Source organism: Urocampus carinirostris, chromosome 1, assembly GCF_059441175.1.
Source record: "Urocampus carinirostris isolate Australia breed hairy pipefish chromosome 1, RoL_Ucar_1.0, whole genome shotgun sequence".
Classification (NCBI taxonomy): domain Eukaryota; kingdom Metazoa; phylum Chordata; class Actinopteri; order Syngnathiformes; family Syngnathidae; genus Urocampus; species Urocampus carinirostris.
In genome coordinates, this window is record NC_142349.1 from 52,759,813 (window position 1) to 52,776,327 (window position 16,515).

At 38.7% G+C, this 16,515-nt stretch overlaps 1 protein-coding gene across 3 annotated transcripts in view; it reads right to left on the reverse strand.

Moving 5' to 3' along the window:
• The window catches only part of LOC148375140 (nuclear receptor coactivator 2-like), a 72,596-nt gene that overhangs the window by 21,108 nt on the left and 34,973 nt on the right, over positions 1-16,515 (reverse strand). For all 3 annotated transcript variants that reach the window (XM_088344944.1, XM_088344937.1, XM_088344952.1), the window contains exons 4-9: positions 14,332-14,435; positions 10,156-10,333; positions 6,996-7,205; positions 5,615-5,716; positions 222-362; positions 6-153 (exon numbers count right to left, since the gene is read on the reverse strand). In XM_088344944.1, coding sequence (XP_088201070.1) covers positions 6-153; positions 222-362; positions 5,615-5,716; positions 6,996-7,205; positions 10,156-10,333; positions 14,332-14,435 — 883 coding nt within the window. The remainder of the gene's footprint in view (positions 1-5; positions 154-221; positions 363-5,614; positions 5,717-6,995; positions 7,206-10,155; positions 10,334-14,331; positions 14,436-16,515) is intronic.

Here is a 16,515-nt window from a genome sequence, read left to right on the forward strand (position 1 = left end):
TTTACCTCTGCAGGATGTGCAGCGACAGGTAAAGTTGCGGCTCATTGGTAGCTGGCGAACGAACCAGCTTGCTTTTGGTATGCGCCGATACCGTCGTGCCGTCGGCCAATGAGAATCGGTAGAGGGGGCTGAGGGCGTGGCCGTTCCTCATCACTGCGAGAACAATGGCGGTGGTGACCATTAAGAAGGCGGGGCTTGAAGGCTTGGGGGCGGGTCCTCACCATCCTGCTGGTGTCTTTTAGCGAATGAGACGTCGCCGTCGTTCTGGAGGTGAAACCTCTGGATGCAGCGCCGAACCAGGTCCTCCCAGCCAGGTTTCATGGAGGCCCGAAGCAGGCTCGTGTCCAGTGATGTGATCTTACCTGATGGAGGGAGCATAAAACGTATTTTCGTGTAAATTTACCTTAAAAACACTAACATTTATGCAGATGTGTGCACCATTAGGTGAAAAATGACTCAATCTGGGCTCCAAAATGAACATATTCATTGTTTTGTATAAAACAGCCCAATCTTTGGGGCTCTTCTGAAGAAAATGACCCAGTTTGGGGTTGTTTTTACAACATGATCCACTTTTGGGATAGTTTTACACAAATCCACATAGGTTTAGGACTAAAAAAAACTTTTAAAGGAAAAATAACTCAAAAAGCCGTTAAAAAAATGTTCAATGTTTTGTATAAAATGACCCAATCTGGGTTGTTTTTTTACAACATGACCCACTTTGGGGGTTGTTTTTTTTACAACATGACCCAATTTGGGGATTGTTTTTCAACATGGCGGCGCATGGATACATGCTTGCGGCTCGTTGTCCAGCTAATCTTCTATTTATTGCCGTTCTCTTGTCTTTTTTGCTTTCACTTTTGGACACATGTGTGGCCAAAAACACTTACAGTAGGGACGAACTTATTCGGTTGGGTGGGCGTCTAAATTTCGACTTTTCGGGCACTTTTTATAACGCCTATGATATACCGAGCGAACTTCAAAGAGACCCGGCATCCTTGTGGACAGCTATTCCTCTTAATAAACGACGGCGGCGGCCCCGTAAAGAAAGGAAACAGAAACGTGGTTGCCGTGCAGGTAGATGTGTGAAGCGTGTGAAGTCCAAGCAGCAAGATGGACGCGAGGATGGACGCGAGGATGTAACTAATTCCACCATTCATTCCTCGCCGGACAACCGACGCTTTAAACTCAGCGCTCACGAACGGCCACAACGCCGGGAGCTTTTGAAGATCTCGACAAAGACTACAGAGAGTTCAGCTAAGTCAAATGATTCAGCAAAGCTGAAATTTGGTCTGTTAAATATTAGATCGCTTGCTCCAAAAGCTTTACTTGTTGATAACATTATTCGTGATTATAAACTTAACTGTATGGGTCTTTGTGAAACGTGGTTACGCCCGGATGAGCACCTAGCGCTAAATTATGCCTCTCCCCCAGACTACGAGAGTAGTCATATAGCACGCAGGCTGAAAAGGGGTGGTGGTGTTGCGCTAATCTCTGAAAAATCGCTCAAATTTAATACACGTACCTCTAATAATTACAAAACGTTTGAGGCTCTTGTGATGCGGTCCCCTCAATTGTCAATTGATGTAATAACTATCTATCGTGCACCTGGGCCATACACAACTTTCTTAGACGAATTTGCTGAACTTTTGTCTGAACTAGTAACCTATGCAGACCAAATTATAATTATGGGAGACTTTAACATTCATATGAACTCCCCACACAGTTCACTTACTATTGCGTTTAGTTCTCTAATTGATGCATTTGGTTTTACTCAACTGGTTGACTTGCCAACCCATAAAAATGGGAACACGCTAGACTTGATTCTGACTCGAGGAGTTTTAACCTCAAACATTATGGTGCTACCGTGTACTACTGTTATCTCTGATCATTATTTAGTGACATTTGAGGTGCTAACTAAATGTAGAGTTAATAAAGCTGAGGGATTTAGCGGACGCAATATAAGCACTGGCACAGTTTCTGAGCTCTTTGAACTCCTTCCTGGAGCAGTTGCGTCCTTTCCTAAATACAATGGCTCGATTGACTCACTCATGAATGAGTTCAATACCACCCTGACTAGTGTGCTGGATTCAATAGCGCCCATAAAACTAAAATCACGTCCTAAAAGACGCACACCTTGGTTTACTGATGAAACTAGAACCCTTAAAAAAGAATGCAGGAAATGGGAGAGAAAATGGCGCGCTACCAAGCTTGAGGTTTTCCATCAAACCTGGTGTGACAGCTTGTTAAAGTATAAAGCGGCCCTTGCCTCTGCAAAATCGGCCTACCTTTCGAAGGTGATTGCGTCTCAAAAGAACAACCCCAAAGCCCTTTTTGACACTGTAGCATCGCTTACAAGGCAACAGCCTATCGCAGACAGTTCGACACACTCTGCTCAGGACTTAATGGTCTTCTTCACTAAGAAGATTCAATGCATACAGGAAGAAATTGCAAAAGATATTGTTAGTACCACACGTATTAAAGGACTGAAATTTACAGATGCACGACAGGGTGGCTGCCCTGGGAAAATGGCCGGTTTTAGTGAACTGTCACTTGATGATCTCAAACAAGTGGTGAATGCGGCCAAACCGACAACTTGCCAGTTCGACCCGCTCCCAGGTTCACTTATTAAAAGTCTTTTTAGCGTCCTTGGGCCTTCAGTTCTAAATATTATAAATACATCACTCTCCTCAGGTGTAGTTCCAGCAGCTTTTAAGTCCGTCGTTATTAAACCCACACTGAAACGACCCAACCTTGATCCAGAAATATTAAGTAATTACAGACCTGTGTCAAACCTACCTTTCCTCTCTAAAGTACTCGAAAGAGTAGTGGCACAGCAGCTGAATGCTTTCATATCGGAGAATAACCTTTTTGAATCCATGCAATCAGGATTCAGGGCTAACCACTCTACTGAGACAGCTCTGATCAAGGTAACAAATGATCTCCTAATGTCAATGGATTCTGGCGCTTCATCACTTTTGCTGCTGCTGGATCTTAGTGCTGCTTTTGACACAGTGCGCCACAATATCCTACTAGAACGGTTGGAAAAATGGATTGGTCTCTCAGGAGCTGTCCTCTCGTGGTTCAAATCCTACCTCTCAGATAGGACACACTGTGTTAAATATGGTGAAACGACATCTGAGCCCTTTAATGTTACCTGCGGTGTTCCGCAGGGTTCAGTGCTCGGCCCCCTACTTTTCAACATTTACATGCTTCCATTAGGTGATATTATTCGCAAGTACAATATCAGCTTCCATTGCTATGCAGACGACACTCAACTATATCTTCCGTTGGAGGAATCTTCCACACTAAACTGTGGAAATTTGGAGGCCTGTCTCACTGAGATAAAAGAGTGGATGTCACTCAATTTCTTGCGTCTTAACTCTGAAAAGACTGAAATGTTAGTCATTGGTCCTTCTAAATGCCGGGACTTATTCTCAAAAACTGCTGTGAACATTGACAAATGTCACATCACACAGAGTGACTCAGTTAAAAATTTAGGTGTCATATTTGACCCTGATCTATCCTTTGAGATGCATGTAAAGCAAATTACTAGAACTGCCTTCGTCCATCTTCGCAACATTGCTAAAATCCGTTCAATACTGTCTCAGTCTGATGCGGAAACAATAATTCATGCATTTGTTACCTCCCGTCTCGATTACTGCAATGCACTACTCTCCGGTCTCCCGAAGTCCAGAATCAAGTCTCTTCAGCTAGTACAAAATGCCGCAGCGAGGCTCTTAACCAGGACAAAAAAGTACGATCACATAACACCGATTTTGGCTAACCTGCATTGGCTCCCAGTTAGCCAAAGATGTGACTTCAAAGTTCTCTTAGTATTGTACAAAATCATACATGGACTTGCTCCCTCTTATCTTTCAGATCTGATCTGCCACTATGTCCCGGTCCGAAGCCTACGATCTGAGAGTGCTGGTCTTCTGATGATCCCGAGAGCAAAGAAGTCTTCTGCTGGTTCGAGAGCGTTCTCCATCCGGGCACCGGTGCTGTGGAATGCTCTTCCCCCTGAGATTCGATCTGCAACCTCAGTGGAAATGTTTAAATCTAAACTTAAAACTCACTTCTACTCCATTGCATACGAATAACCTACTCCTCTTGTCGGTTGAAAATAGTTTGTGTAATATAGTGTAACAATCTGTGAAGCCCTTTGAGACTCTTCGTGATTTAGGGCTATACAAATAAAAATGACTTGACTTGACTTGACTTTTTACACAAATCCACATCAATTTAGGGCAGAAAAAAACACTAGGGGAAAAATAACCCAAAATGGGCTGAAGAATTTACCCATTCTTTGTTTTGTACAAAATTACCAAATCTTTTGGGTTTTTATAGAGAAAAAAACCCAATCAGAATTTGTTTAGTTTTGTTTTTTGACAACATGACACACTTTAGGGGTTGTTTTTACACAAATCCACATCAATTATGAAAAGAAAAAAACGCTATGGTAAAATAACCCAAAATGGGCTGAAGAATGGACCTGTTTATTGTTTTGACCAAATCTTTTGAGTTTTTCTAAAGAAAATGACCCAACCGGGGGTTGTCATAACAACATGACCCACTTCGGTGGTTGTTTTATCCATATTTACATGAATTTAGGACAGAAAAAACATTTGGGGGGGAAAAAATAACCCGAAATCGGTTAAAAAAGGATGCCTATCTATTTTTTTATACAAAACGACTCAATATTTCAAGCTTTTCTCGAGAAAATGACCCAGGTTTTTTTTTTTCAGCATGACCTCCGTTTAGGATTTCTTATGCACAAATAGACATCATTTAAAACTTATGTTGTCCTCAGGTCAAAATGACCCACCACTGTGTTATTAAAAACTCAGGAAAATAAATATTTTATTTAACTATAAAGACCCAAATTCGGGTTGTTTTAACACATGCCCCACTTTTAGGGGTTGCTTTACAGTTTACACAATATCTACGTCATTTTAATAATTTGGGGAAAACGACCTATTCTTGCTACATCCAACATTTATGACAATATGGGTACCCATGGGTGAAAAATGACCCAAAATGGGCCCAAGAATGGACCACTCTGTTTGTTATATTTGTGTAAAATGGCCCAGTCTTTTGACTCCAAACATAATAAATGGGGTTGTTTTAAACAAATGTATGTTATTTTAGGACAGGAAGAAAGAAAAGAAGAAAAAAAATAAAAATTTTGGATAGTTATTTCCTACAAAACGACTGTTTTGATCAAACATGAAAATCTTTTTACCCCATTGTTTGTGAGAACAGTAAATGGGCCATGTTGAGAAAAGTTCCCTTGTCATCATTGATTATAATATTTAGGGTAGATTACTAATGCAGCCTGAACGCAAAAGCGTAATCCTGAAAAAACAAAAGATAAAAATTTGAAGTAGACATTCTTTTACTGATCCGGCCCGCATGAGAACAGAGTCTGGACAAACTGACTTTGACATCCCTGGCTTAGACAGACAAATAGGTTCACCCCGGATTAACGCACCCAAAATGCCGTGAACCGGCAGCCATCTTGAAAAAATGATTATGTACACCATGCAAGTCTTGCACCAGGGCTAAACAAATACACCATTTTTTGATTAAAAAAAAGGTAATGTTTACAGCTCACCTTGAAGGTCCTGGCGCGTGGTGAAGCTCTCGTAGGACGACATGGCCGTTCGTTCCTTCACTGGAACTCTTCGGGCCACGCAGATCAGGCACGATTGCAGATCTGATTGACGGAAAATATGGAACGCAAAAAAAAATAATTAAAAATCATCTCTCGTCACACAATTTACAATTCATCAGTGGTCACCAAGGTATTGCCCAGAAGCACCAGGTAGCCCCCTAAGAATGGCTCAACAGTGATGGGTCATTGTGATTTTCTGAGTAATTTAATTTATAACTGGCATGATGTTTTAGTGATTCACTGAGCCTATTTAAGCCCTCCTTCTAAGCATTCTAACTTTGCAATAGCATAGTAATAACATAGTCGTAAAATAGTAATAACATCAATATCAAACTGGAAGCACTTTGCGTTAATCCGTAACAAAAAAAGTAGCTCTGGCTTCAAAAAGGTTCTGGTCAAAGCCAAGCACAATTGCAAATACTTTTGCCTTATTGAGTTTGATTGACATTTCTGTGTCCCATGCACATAAAGTTGAGATTTTATTTTAAGGCTAGACATCCAAGGAGACCGCTATGAGATTTTTTTTTAGCACGAGGATGACAAAGTGTCGTAACTAATTAGCAAAGTAATGGTGCCAGAACTCCAGAGGACGGCGATAACTAAAACTATTATAAAAAAATGAAACAAATCACTACCAAATAAATCAAACTTTGTGGTTACAAAAGATACAAATAGTTTGAATCTTTCTAAAAAGTAGTGATGGCTGTTTGACGATTATACTGTGGCTAAAAGTGACTAAATATAATTTGTCCCGTGTGCCACACTTACATTAGGGGTAAAGAAGACTCACGACCAAGTTGCGCTACTACTTGTATAGAAACTGAAATAATATTCTAACAAGGAACATAAGTGCTAGGAAGCTTTATCTTGGTCAAGCTCTCCAGTGCATCACAAACAACACGAAGAGGTAGAGAGGAGACATGACCAAGTAGTGCTACACTGTCTATATAAAAACAAAATCTATTTCAACTAGAAACATAAATGTTTAGGATATGTCTGATTGAATGTTATAGTTTGACCAAAAATGACTACTTATTGTGTCTCTCCAGTGCCTATCTCACATCATTACAGAGAGGTAGAGAGGAGACATGACCAAGTTGTGTGACGACATTTACAGAAAATCAAATTGTATCGATGAACGTTGAGCATAAATGCTTCGGATTGTTTCATGTCGGCGGATAGAATATTAAAGCGTGGTAAAAAGTGACTTATTCTTGTTTTTTTTCTATCAGGTTAATGACTGATTTGCAATTATTGGTTTAGTGATTATCAGTTCAATGATTATTGTGCATTCATAACTTGACAAAACTAAAAACATTACCTTCTCCCTCCTCCCGCATGGATTTGGGCTCGGAGACAGCAAAGCACTGCATAGTTTCGTATTTCTGCTGAGAGGTTTCTTGTTGTTCTAGAGCTTGCCAGACGTCCTCTTCTCCTTCTTCCGCCATTATTGTTGTTGTGGGCTTGACTAGCATGCGGCAGGTGAAGGTGTGACTGTTTCGGCTCGATTGGTCGCCGGCACGATGATTGACTGGACGCCGGGGACAAAAAAGGCATCAATATAAACGTACAATTTGGGTTAAAAACTTGGTGTAGTATGAAATGATTTTATTATTGTATATTATTATTATTATTAATATGAAATTATTATTATATCATTATGATATTTTATTACCGTATATATTATTATACATTATTTTTATTATATTCAGGGTTCTTGCACTTTTTATGCTCAAATACAAGCACTTTTAAGGACTTTCAAATGTACGTAGATCACACATAAGTAGTACTTCCGGTATACAATTTGTTACTTCAATGTTTTTATCTGAGTTACCAGGGATTCGGAACACATTAGGTAATTAACATAGGTTTCCATCCCACACAATATGGATTCACTTTACAACTCCCACCTCAGAAAGGAGTCATGTCGTTTTCAAGTAAGGCTTCCACTCACGATTGTTTTAATCATTGATGAATCGGTTGATTATTTTGGGGGGAAAAAAAAAGATTAATCTGATTTTTTTTTTTTTTAAAACATTGTTAATTTCTTCCTCTTTACCATATAAAACAATAAAAAATCTGATTGTTTATCAAATAACTTAATAATAAACGAAAATACAAACAAATGTATGTTATACGCCTGCAAATATGCACGATACTCTTTACCTACCACATTATCCAAACATTATATTAGATTTGGACCAAAGCAAAACAAAAACGAAGAAACAGCAAATAATTTCATTATATGTGTAGCAAAAATGTTTTATCCACAAATCACAAATGGAAACCTAAGTTTTTCAACAAATTTGTTTTTTGGGTTGAATCTTTGAATATGAAAAACATTCTCAATAAGCAAATTAGAATATTCTGCTTAAAAACACCCCTCGTGTTGAGTTAAACATATCATCAATATTATTTTTCCTTTCACTTTTTTATATTATAAATTCATTTTCTATTTTTTTTCATATTTCCTCAGCACTTTCTGTTACCTAAAAATTTGTTTTTAAGGATGCAATATTCAATTTTAAAAAAAACATTACAAAAATGGTAAAATATAATTATTTTTTTAATAAAAACAGTCTTAAGGCGCACTATGCCAGACCAAACTGGTACTAAAATCCTCAACAAAATTCAATTTACTTATTTCCATTGATTCAACGCGTTAAGAAGCTTAAAAAAAAAAATTAAGTGCCATCACTTTTAATCATCTATTTTAATACAGGGAGTGCAGAATTATTAGGCAAGTTGTATTTTTGAGGATTAATTTTATTATTGAACAACAACCATGTTCTTAATGAACCCAAAAGTCTCATTAATATCAAAGCTGAATATTTTGGAAGTTGGAGTGGGGCTTTTTTAGTTTTAGCTATTTTAGGAGGATATCTGTGTGTGCAGGTGACTATTACTGTGCATAATTATTAGGCAACTTAACAAAAAACAAATGTATACCCATTTCAATTATTTATTTTCATCGGGGAAACCAATATAACAGCTCAACATTCACAAATATACATTTCTGACATTCAAAAACAAAACAAAAACAAATCAGTGACCAATATAGCCACCTTTCTTTGCAAGGACACTCAAATCCTGCCATCCATGGATTCTGTCAGTGCTTTGATCTGTTCACGATCAACATTGCGTGCAGCAGCAACCACAGCGTCCCAGACACTGTTCAGAGAGGTGTACTGTTTTCCCTCCTTGTAAATCTCATATTTGATGAGGGACCACAGGTTCTCTATGGGGTTCAGATCAGGTGAACAAGGAGGCCATGTCATTAGTTTTTCTTCTTTTAGACCCTTTCTTGCCAGCCACGCTGTGGAGTACTTGGATGCGTGTGATGGAGCGTTGTCCTGCATGAAAATCATGTTTTTCTTGAAGGATGCGGACTTCTTCCTGTACCACTGCTTGAAAAAGGTGTCTTCCAGAAACTGGCAGTAGGACTGGGAGTTGAGCTTGAGTCCATCCTCAACCCGAAAAGGCCCCACAAGCTCATCTTTGATGATACCAGCCCATACCAGTACCCTACCTCCACCTTGCTGGCGTCTGAGGCGGACTGGAGCTCTCTGCCCTTTACCGATCCAGCCACGGGCCCATCCATCTGGCCCATCAAGACTCACTCTCATTTCATCAGTCCATAAAACCTTAGAAAAATCCGTCTTGAGATTTTTCTTGGCCCAGTCTTGACGTTTCAGCTTGTGTGTCTTGTTCAGTGGGGGTCGTTTTTCAGCCTTTCTTACCTTGGCCATGTCTCTGAGTATTGCACACCTTGTGCTTTTGGGCACTCCAGTGATGTTGCAGCTCTGAAATATGGCAAAACTGGTGGCAAGTGGCATCTTGGCAGCTGTACGCTTGACTTTTCTCAGTTCACGGGCAGTTATTTTGCGCCTTGGTTTTTCTACACGCTTTTTGCGACCCTGTTGACTATTTTGAATGTAACGCTTGATTGTTTGATGATCACGCTTCAGAAGCTTGGCAATTTTAAGAGTGCTGCATCCCTCTGCAAGATATCTCACTATTTTTGACTTTTCAGAGCCTGTCAAGTCCCTCTTCTGACCCATTTTGCCAAAGGAAAGGAAGTTGCCTAATAATTATGCACACCTGATATAGGGTGTTGATGTCATTAGACCACACCCCTTCTCATTACAGAGATGCACATCACCTGATATGCTTAATTGGTAGTAGGCTTTCGAGCCTATACAGCTTGGAGTAAGACAACATGCATAAAGAGGATGATGTGGTCAAAATACTCATTTGCCTAATAATTCTGCACTCCCTGTAGATTTAATCAATTTGTTGTAGCAGCACCATAACCAAATTCGAATGTATTTTGTTTCTATGTTTTCTATAATGTTAGAATTCAGACATTTTTGAACATCTTTGAATGTTATGTAAATAAAGTTTTGTGATTTAAAGGTGATGATGCAGGTTTTTTGGGGCTAATTTCATAAAGCTTTTCTTTCTTTACTGCGTGTGCATACCGAGACTCTTAGGCAGCAGGTTCTTGACAAACTGTGCATGGTCTCCGACGTGAAGGATGCTGTAGACGCTGGTGTTCATCAGCTCTTCCTGCTGGTACTGCAAATAGTGGCTGACGTTCTCCGACACGAACACCACCTTGCCTTCCATGTTCACCACAAAGAAGAAACCGTCAAGCGCCTGCAAAGAAAAAGAAAGAAGCAAACCAGGCGTTTAAATTGCAGGAAAAAGTATTATCCGGATCAGATTTAGGATACAATTGTGGTTGTGCTGTCTACAGATTTTGAAACCAAGGAAGATAAGTGTTTCTAATTGAAATTGGGGTTGTTAACCCTAACTCCCTAGACCCCTCCATACTCACCCCTTAACTCTTAACCTTCGGGTTTGGCCTCCATCTGAAGTTTGTAAACGGAAAGTAGTTTTGCCAACCCTAACCTGCCAAACCTTAACCCTGGTTCTAATCCTAATTCTTTTCTTAACCTCCTCACACTAAACCCTAATCATAACCCTAAATCTAAACATAATAAAATGGGGTTGAATACTAGGATTTATAACTACGGTTGGAGCTTCATATTTGGGTTTTGTTCAAAATTTAGGGTTTAAAACTAGTGTTTTGATCTAGGGCTGGAATGGGAAACTATGGCTCGCGAACCATATATGGCACTTTTTATGAGTACATATGACACGGAGATAAAATTGACCTCATGCAAATATCACTTATAGTGATCCAATTTTGATTTAGTACGCGAATAGCCGACATAGCGCTAGAAGAACGGTGGTTTGGTCCTGTATATAGAGGGCAAACTCCCCACTACAGTTTACAGCCAAGGTGTCACACTAACAGACCCTGTTACGGCCGTTCGTAGCTAGGGAATCCTTTATATTACTGTTGAGACACTTTAAAATGAAAACCCAAGAAAAACTGTTATTCCTGGAAACGCCAGTCAAGCACACAGAGCAATTTGATTGGGTGAATGGTAGGGGTGGGCGGGGTTATGCATACACGCACTTATTTTGGGAATTTTTTTACAAAGGAACCCTGCTTGCGCCTTGTTCTGAAAACCCAAATTTTTGAAAAAAATATGAAGGTCAAAATGAGCCTCAACAATCTTAAATAATTGCGGGAGGGAGACAAGTTTAAATTGGTATATTTGTTATTATGGGGTCACATGCTCTGGCATTATTCTTATTTCATAAATTTAATCACGCCATCTAACGTTAAACAGTAAAACAAAATTTGAAGAAAAATTAGATAAAAATAGATGTTTTCTGGAGAGGGGGTTTTGCCATTTTGCTGAAATTTGTCTTAAAATATATGCTATGGCTCTCTCTCAAAGAAAATCTAAATATTTTGTCATTATGGGTCTTAGGGTTCAAAAAGTTTCCCGACCCATGATTTAGGGTTTTGACTTAATAATAGGGGTTTAATCTGAATTTAAGGTTTGAATCTAGGGTTTTGACTTCATATTACTTTTAAACTAGGGGCTGTATCTTTATATTACAGTATAAAGTGTTTTCTGGTTTCTACCTAGGGTTTAAAACTAGGGTTTGGGCCACATATCAAGATGTAAAAATGAATTTAGGTCTTCGAACTGGGGTTTCCAACTAGGGCCAGGCTTGAAGAATATTTAGGGTCTCAAACTAGGGTTTGGGACACTAATTACAGATTTAAACTGAATTTAGGGTTTCAAACTGCTGTTTAAAACTAGGGTTTGGGCTTCATTGGTGTTTCAAACAAGGGTTTAAACGAGGGATGATACTCCATATGAAGGTTTTAAACTGAAATTTGGGCCAATTAGGCTTTGAAATAGAAATTACAGTTGTGTTAGTGTTAAGATTAGAGGGTTAGCCTTATCCTCATCCTCCTCCCTCCATCTAACTATATTAGCTGCCCGTCTCAGTTCCATGGGGAGCAGAGCTTTCAGCCGCTCCGCCCCCCCAGCTCTGGAACTCATTGCCGCCTGACTTCTGGAAATCTGCCACCCTGACCATTTTCAAATTCGGACTCAAAACTCACCTCTTCAGACTTGTCTTTTCATAATCATCTGCCTCACATATCACCCCCTCTTAACTTTATTGTGGTTTTTTTTTGCTATGTATTACTTGCTTGTTATATTTCTGTTTTAGGCTTTCTTTATTGTTGTTTGTTACTCTATGTATAGCAACTTTGAGTGTCCTGAAGTGCCTATGAAGGGAAATGTATCATTCATCTGTTGTGGAGTACCACAGGGTTCTATCCTGGGACCAAAGCTATTTAATTTATATATTAACGATATTTTTAATGTTTCAAAACTATTGAAAATAGTAGTATTTGCAGACGACACTAACATTTTCTATTCAAATGATAACTATATGGATTTGGTAACCTGTATTAATCGTGAACTAATTAACCTAAAAGTATGGATGGATATAAATAAATTATCTTTAAATTTAAATAAAACCAAAGTAATATTCTTTGGTAATCGTAAGGCAAATCAAGATTTAGAAGTAAAAATGGATGGTGTCACAATAGACATTGTATAAGAAATTGAGTTTTTAGGGGTCATAATAGACAATAAATTAAGTTGGAAAACACACATCAGACACATACAAACAAAGGTATCTAAAAGCATTTCAATAATTAATAAAACCAAAGTTCTTTTACATTATAATGCATTGTATTTATTATATTGTTCTCTCGTTCTGCCATATTTAACATATGGTGCAGAAGTCTGGGGCAATAATTACAAAAGTTCACTACAGCCCCTTTTTATCCTTCAAAAACGTGCAATAAGAACCATACACAGGGTAGGATATCGGGATCATACCAATATTTTATTCATGCAGTCCAATTTATTGAAATTGGATGATTTAATAAAATTTTTCACTTCACAACTGTTATTTAAGGTCAACAAAAACATAGTGCCAGAAAACATACAAAGATTATTCACTCGGAAAGAGGGAAATTATAACTTGAGGGGCTGTGGTGAATTCAAAATCCCAAAGGTGAGAACCACCAGGAGAAGTATGTGTGTGTCTGTGTGTGGAGTCAGACTTTGGAATAATTTGCAAAATGAAATCAAACAATGTCCAAATATCCATGTGTTCAAATTTAAATACAAAAAAGCATTACAGGCGAAATACAGAGATGAAGAAAATGGGATATGAGGGAGACTGGAAATACTGCACTTCAAACTATGGCTAACTTGTTGTTATTGTGCTATTATCACATCAGAACTGTTATAAGTATTGTGTTTATTTTTATTGATATTATCACTGGTGCCGCAGTGACATTATGCGCATTATGACGTTGAGGGATGGGTATTGCGAAGATTAGTGTATAAAATATGTGATTATTGTAACTATTATAATTATTGATATCTGACCTATGTAATAAGTATATCCATGAGATTTTGTTGTATTGGACACAAGAGGAGCTATCTATAAAATGTATTTAATAGGGAAGATAAAGGGGTAGGAAAAATAAGCATCTGCTTCTGACTACCCCTTTTTTGAACATGTTGCGTGACATTATTTCGTTGTTGACTCATTGTTTTTGTCCTGTTTTTATTTTTATGTTCGAAATAAAGTTTTCATTCATTCATTCATTCATTCTTCTTCTTTTTATTATTATTAGCATTATTTTTAACCAATATAAAGGTTGCCAACAAGGGTTTGAAAGAAAAGGTTTTGACTTCATATTATTTGGGTTTTAGTTAATCTGATTTTAGGGTTCCGAAATAGGGGTGTAAAACTTGGGCCGGGGCTTCATATTTTGGTGTCAAATTTACAGTTGGCAACTAGGGTTTGAAACTGGAATCAGGGTTGGGTTGGGTTCAGGATGAAAGAGTTACCTGAATCTCGGGTTTCCAACAAGTTTTAAAGGGAAATTATGGTTAGGTTAGGGTGTTAGGGTTAACTGAAATTAGGATTGCTAGCTAGGGTCTGTATGAGGGTTTTAAGAAAAATCAGGATTGCCAGATAGTGTTTAAAAGCTGCTAGCCTTTTGTCACATTCCCTTTCTAATCTCATTCACAGGGAGGAAAAGACACACTTGTAATCAGCTTTCGAGAGCCAGGTCTTTATTTATCCCGGGTGCCATGTTGTACATCAACGCACACCCGTGACGCTACTTTATCTCCAACTCCATTTAAGGAAAGCACCTCCCCCTCCACCCTTGCGGCAAATGGCCAGCTCACCTCCAGCATCATGGGGCCCAGTGTGTCCTTGTCGATGACGCCGTGGCCGCTTGATGACACGTCTGCCTTCTGCACCTCGTCCGCGTCTGACGCTGGAGATTTTTCTGGGAAGACACAGAAAAGATCATTTTATATTTGTTTTAAGTTTTATGCATTCAGATAACAAGCAAGATAAAAAAAAAAAAAACACTCACGTACAGTGATTCACTCAAACTTTTTTTTCCATCATAGTTGAGACTTTCCATTGACATCATTCTTTTCCTTGACCAGGAGTAGTCAAACTAAGGTCACTTGGACCACACAAGCCTTATAAATCTGGCCCGCAAAAATACATGTGATAGAAAAATAATGACAATATAAGTTCACAAAAGGGTCCAATAATGAAAATTCTGCTTTTGTCCCCAGTGTCCCTTATCCTTATTGTGGGTCCCACATTAAATGTTTTTTTCTGAATATTTTTTCTGTAACTAGCAATTTTCTATACTGTATTTATCAGGATATTTATTCAATTTTATGCCCAAAAAAGTTTTAAAATTGCCCCAATTCATTTTGGGTTTTAAAAGCACATTATCAAATTAAGTGTTAAAGGCAAATCGAAAAACAAATATGACATGTTTGTATAGATGTCTGCAAGTACATTTATTTATTGATCCCGAAAAAACAATGACAGGTCTTTTTTTCTGGATTTTCTGCTGTTGTAACTGAATTTAGACTCCACTGGCAGGTACAAAAAAAATCAAATCAATCAATAATTTTTCCTTCCTGGCCTCACCCTTTAGCCCAATTTTTGAACCTAATAAAATTGAAACTCAGAAGGTTTGCCTACCCTTGCCTAGTCACATAAGGACCACCCTAATGTCCTGATAAGGACCACAATGAGGGTAGAAATCTTCATAACGGTCCTAAGAAGGTCATAAATATAATGTATATTTACATTCATCATTTCTACACAAAAAGCGACAAACACGTAAATATCACGCTCCCAAAACAAGCCATTTGGCATAAAAACATTAAAAAAGGCTCTCGCTCATAAGCACGTATTTCCATACATACTTTTGTAAAATAAAAACCTTACTTGCACACTTTAAGACACGCACATTGGTACATTAACATTTCCCGCACTCTAAGCCCCGCCAGCAGGTCAGCTTGGCCCCCACCAGGCCACATATTTGGCATTCCTGACGTGGGACCCGCGCGGCACTCGGGTCGCGCTTGCCAAGGTACAGGTCGCAGCAAAATTGGCGCCAACCAAATGTGATGTAACAGTGGGTTTCTATATACTGTGCCACCTTCCTTATTTCTGTGTTTTTTGAATATTTATCACTCACAAAGGTTTAAAATCATCAAACCAATTTTTATATCACACAAATACAAGGAAATACAAGATTTTCAAATGTTGATTCCATTTATTAAGGCACACAAAAAAATCTCTGCCTATCTGGCCCTATGCGAAAAGGTAAGCATCTTAATTATCCTCAAGACTTTTGGAGAATTATTCTGTGGACTGATTAGTCAAAAATTGAACTTTTTTGGGAAGATGTACAGCCTGTTACATCGGCGTCGAAATAGCACAGCATTTGACAAAAAGAACATGATGCCAACAGTAAAGCATGCTGGTAGCAGTGTGATGATCTGGGGCTGCTTTGCCAGGATAACCTCTTGTGGTTGACAGAATAATGAATTCTGGTGTTTACCAGAAGATCCTGAACAAAAATATCTGGCCATCAGTATGTGCCCGCAAACTCAAGCACTCTTATATCATGCAGCAGGACAACAATTGGAGACACACAAAGAAGTTCACCTCTGAATGGCTCAAAAAATTAAATCAATCCAATCAGGATGCTGTCTTGTGACCCTAAAAAGGCAGGTCATGCTAGAAAAACCTTGAATATGGCAGATTTTAAACAATTTTGCAAAGAAGAGTGGGCCAAAATATTTCCACAGCATTGTGAAAGACACATTACCAATTATCGTAGACATTTGATTTCTTTGGCCCAACGCAAATCCATTCAGGGTCAATTACCTATTCACATAGAGAAGTAGAGGTAGAGCGCTAGCTTGGGACTGAGAAGTCGCAGGTCCGATTCATGGCTCCTGCGAGTTAAATGTCAAAGGGTCCTTAGGCAAGACACTGAACCCCTAATGCCACCGATAAGCAGGTAGGTGCCTTGTATGGCACATTCA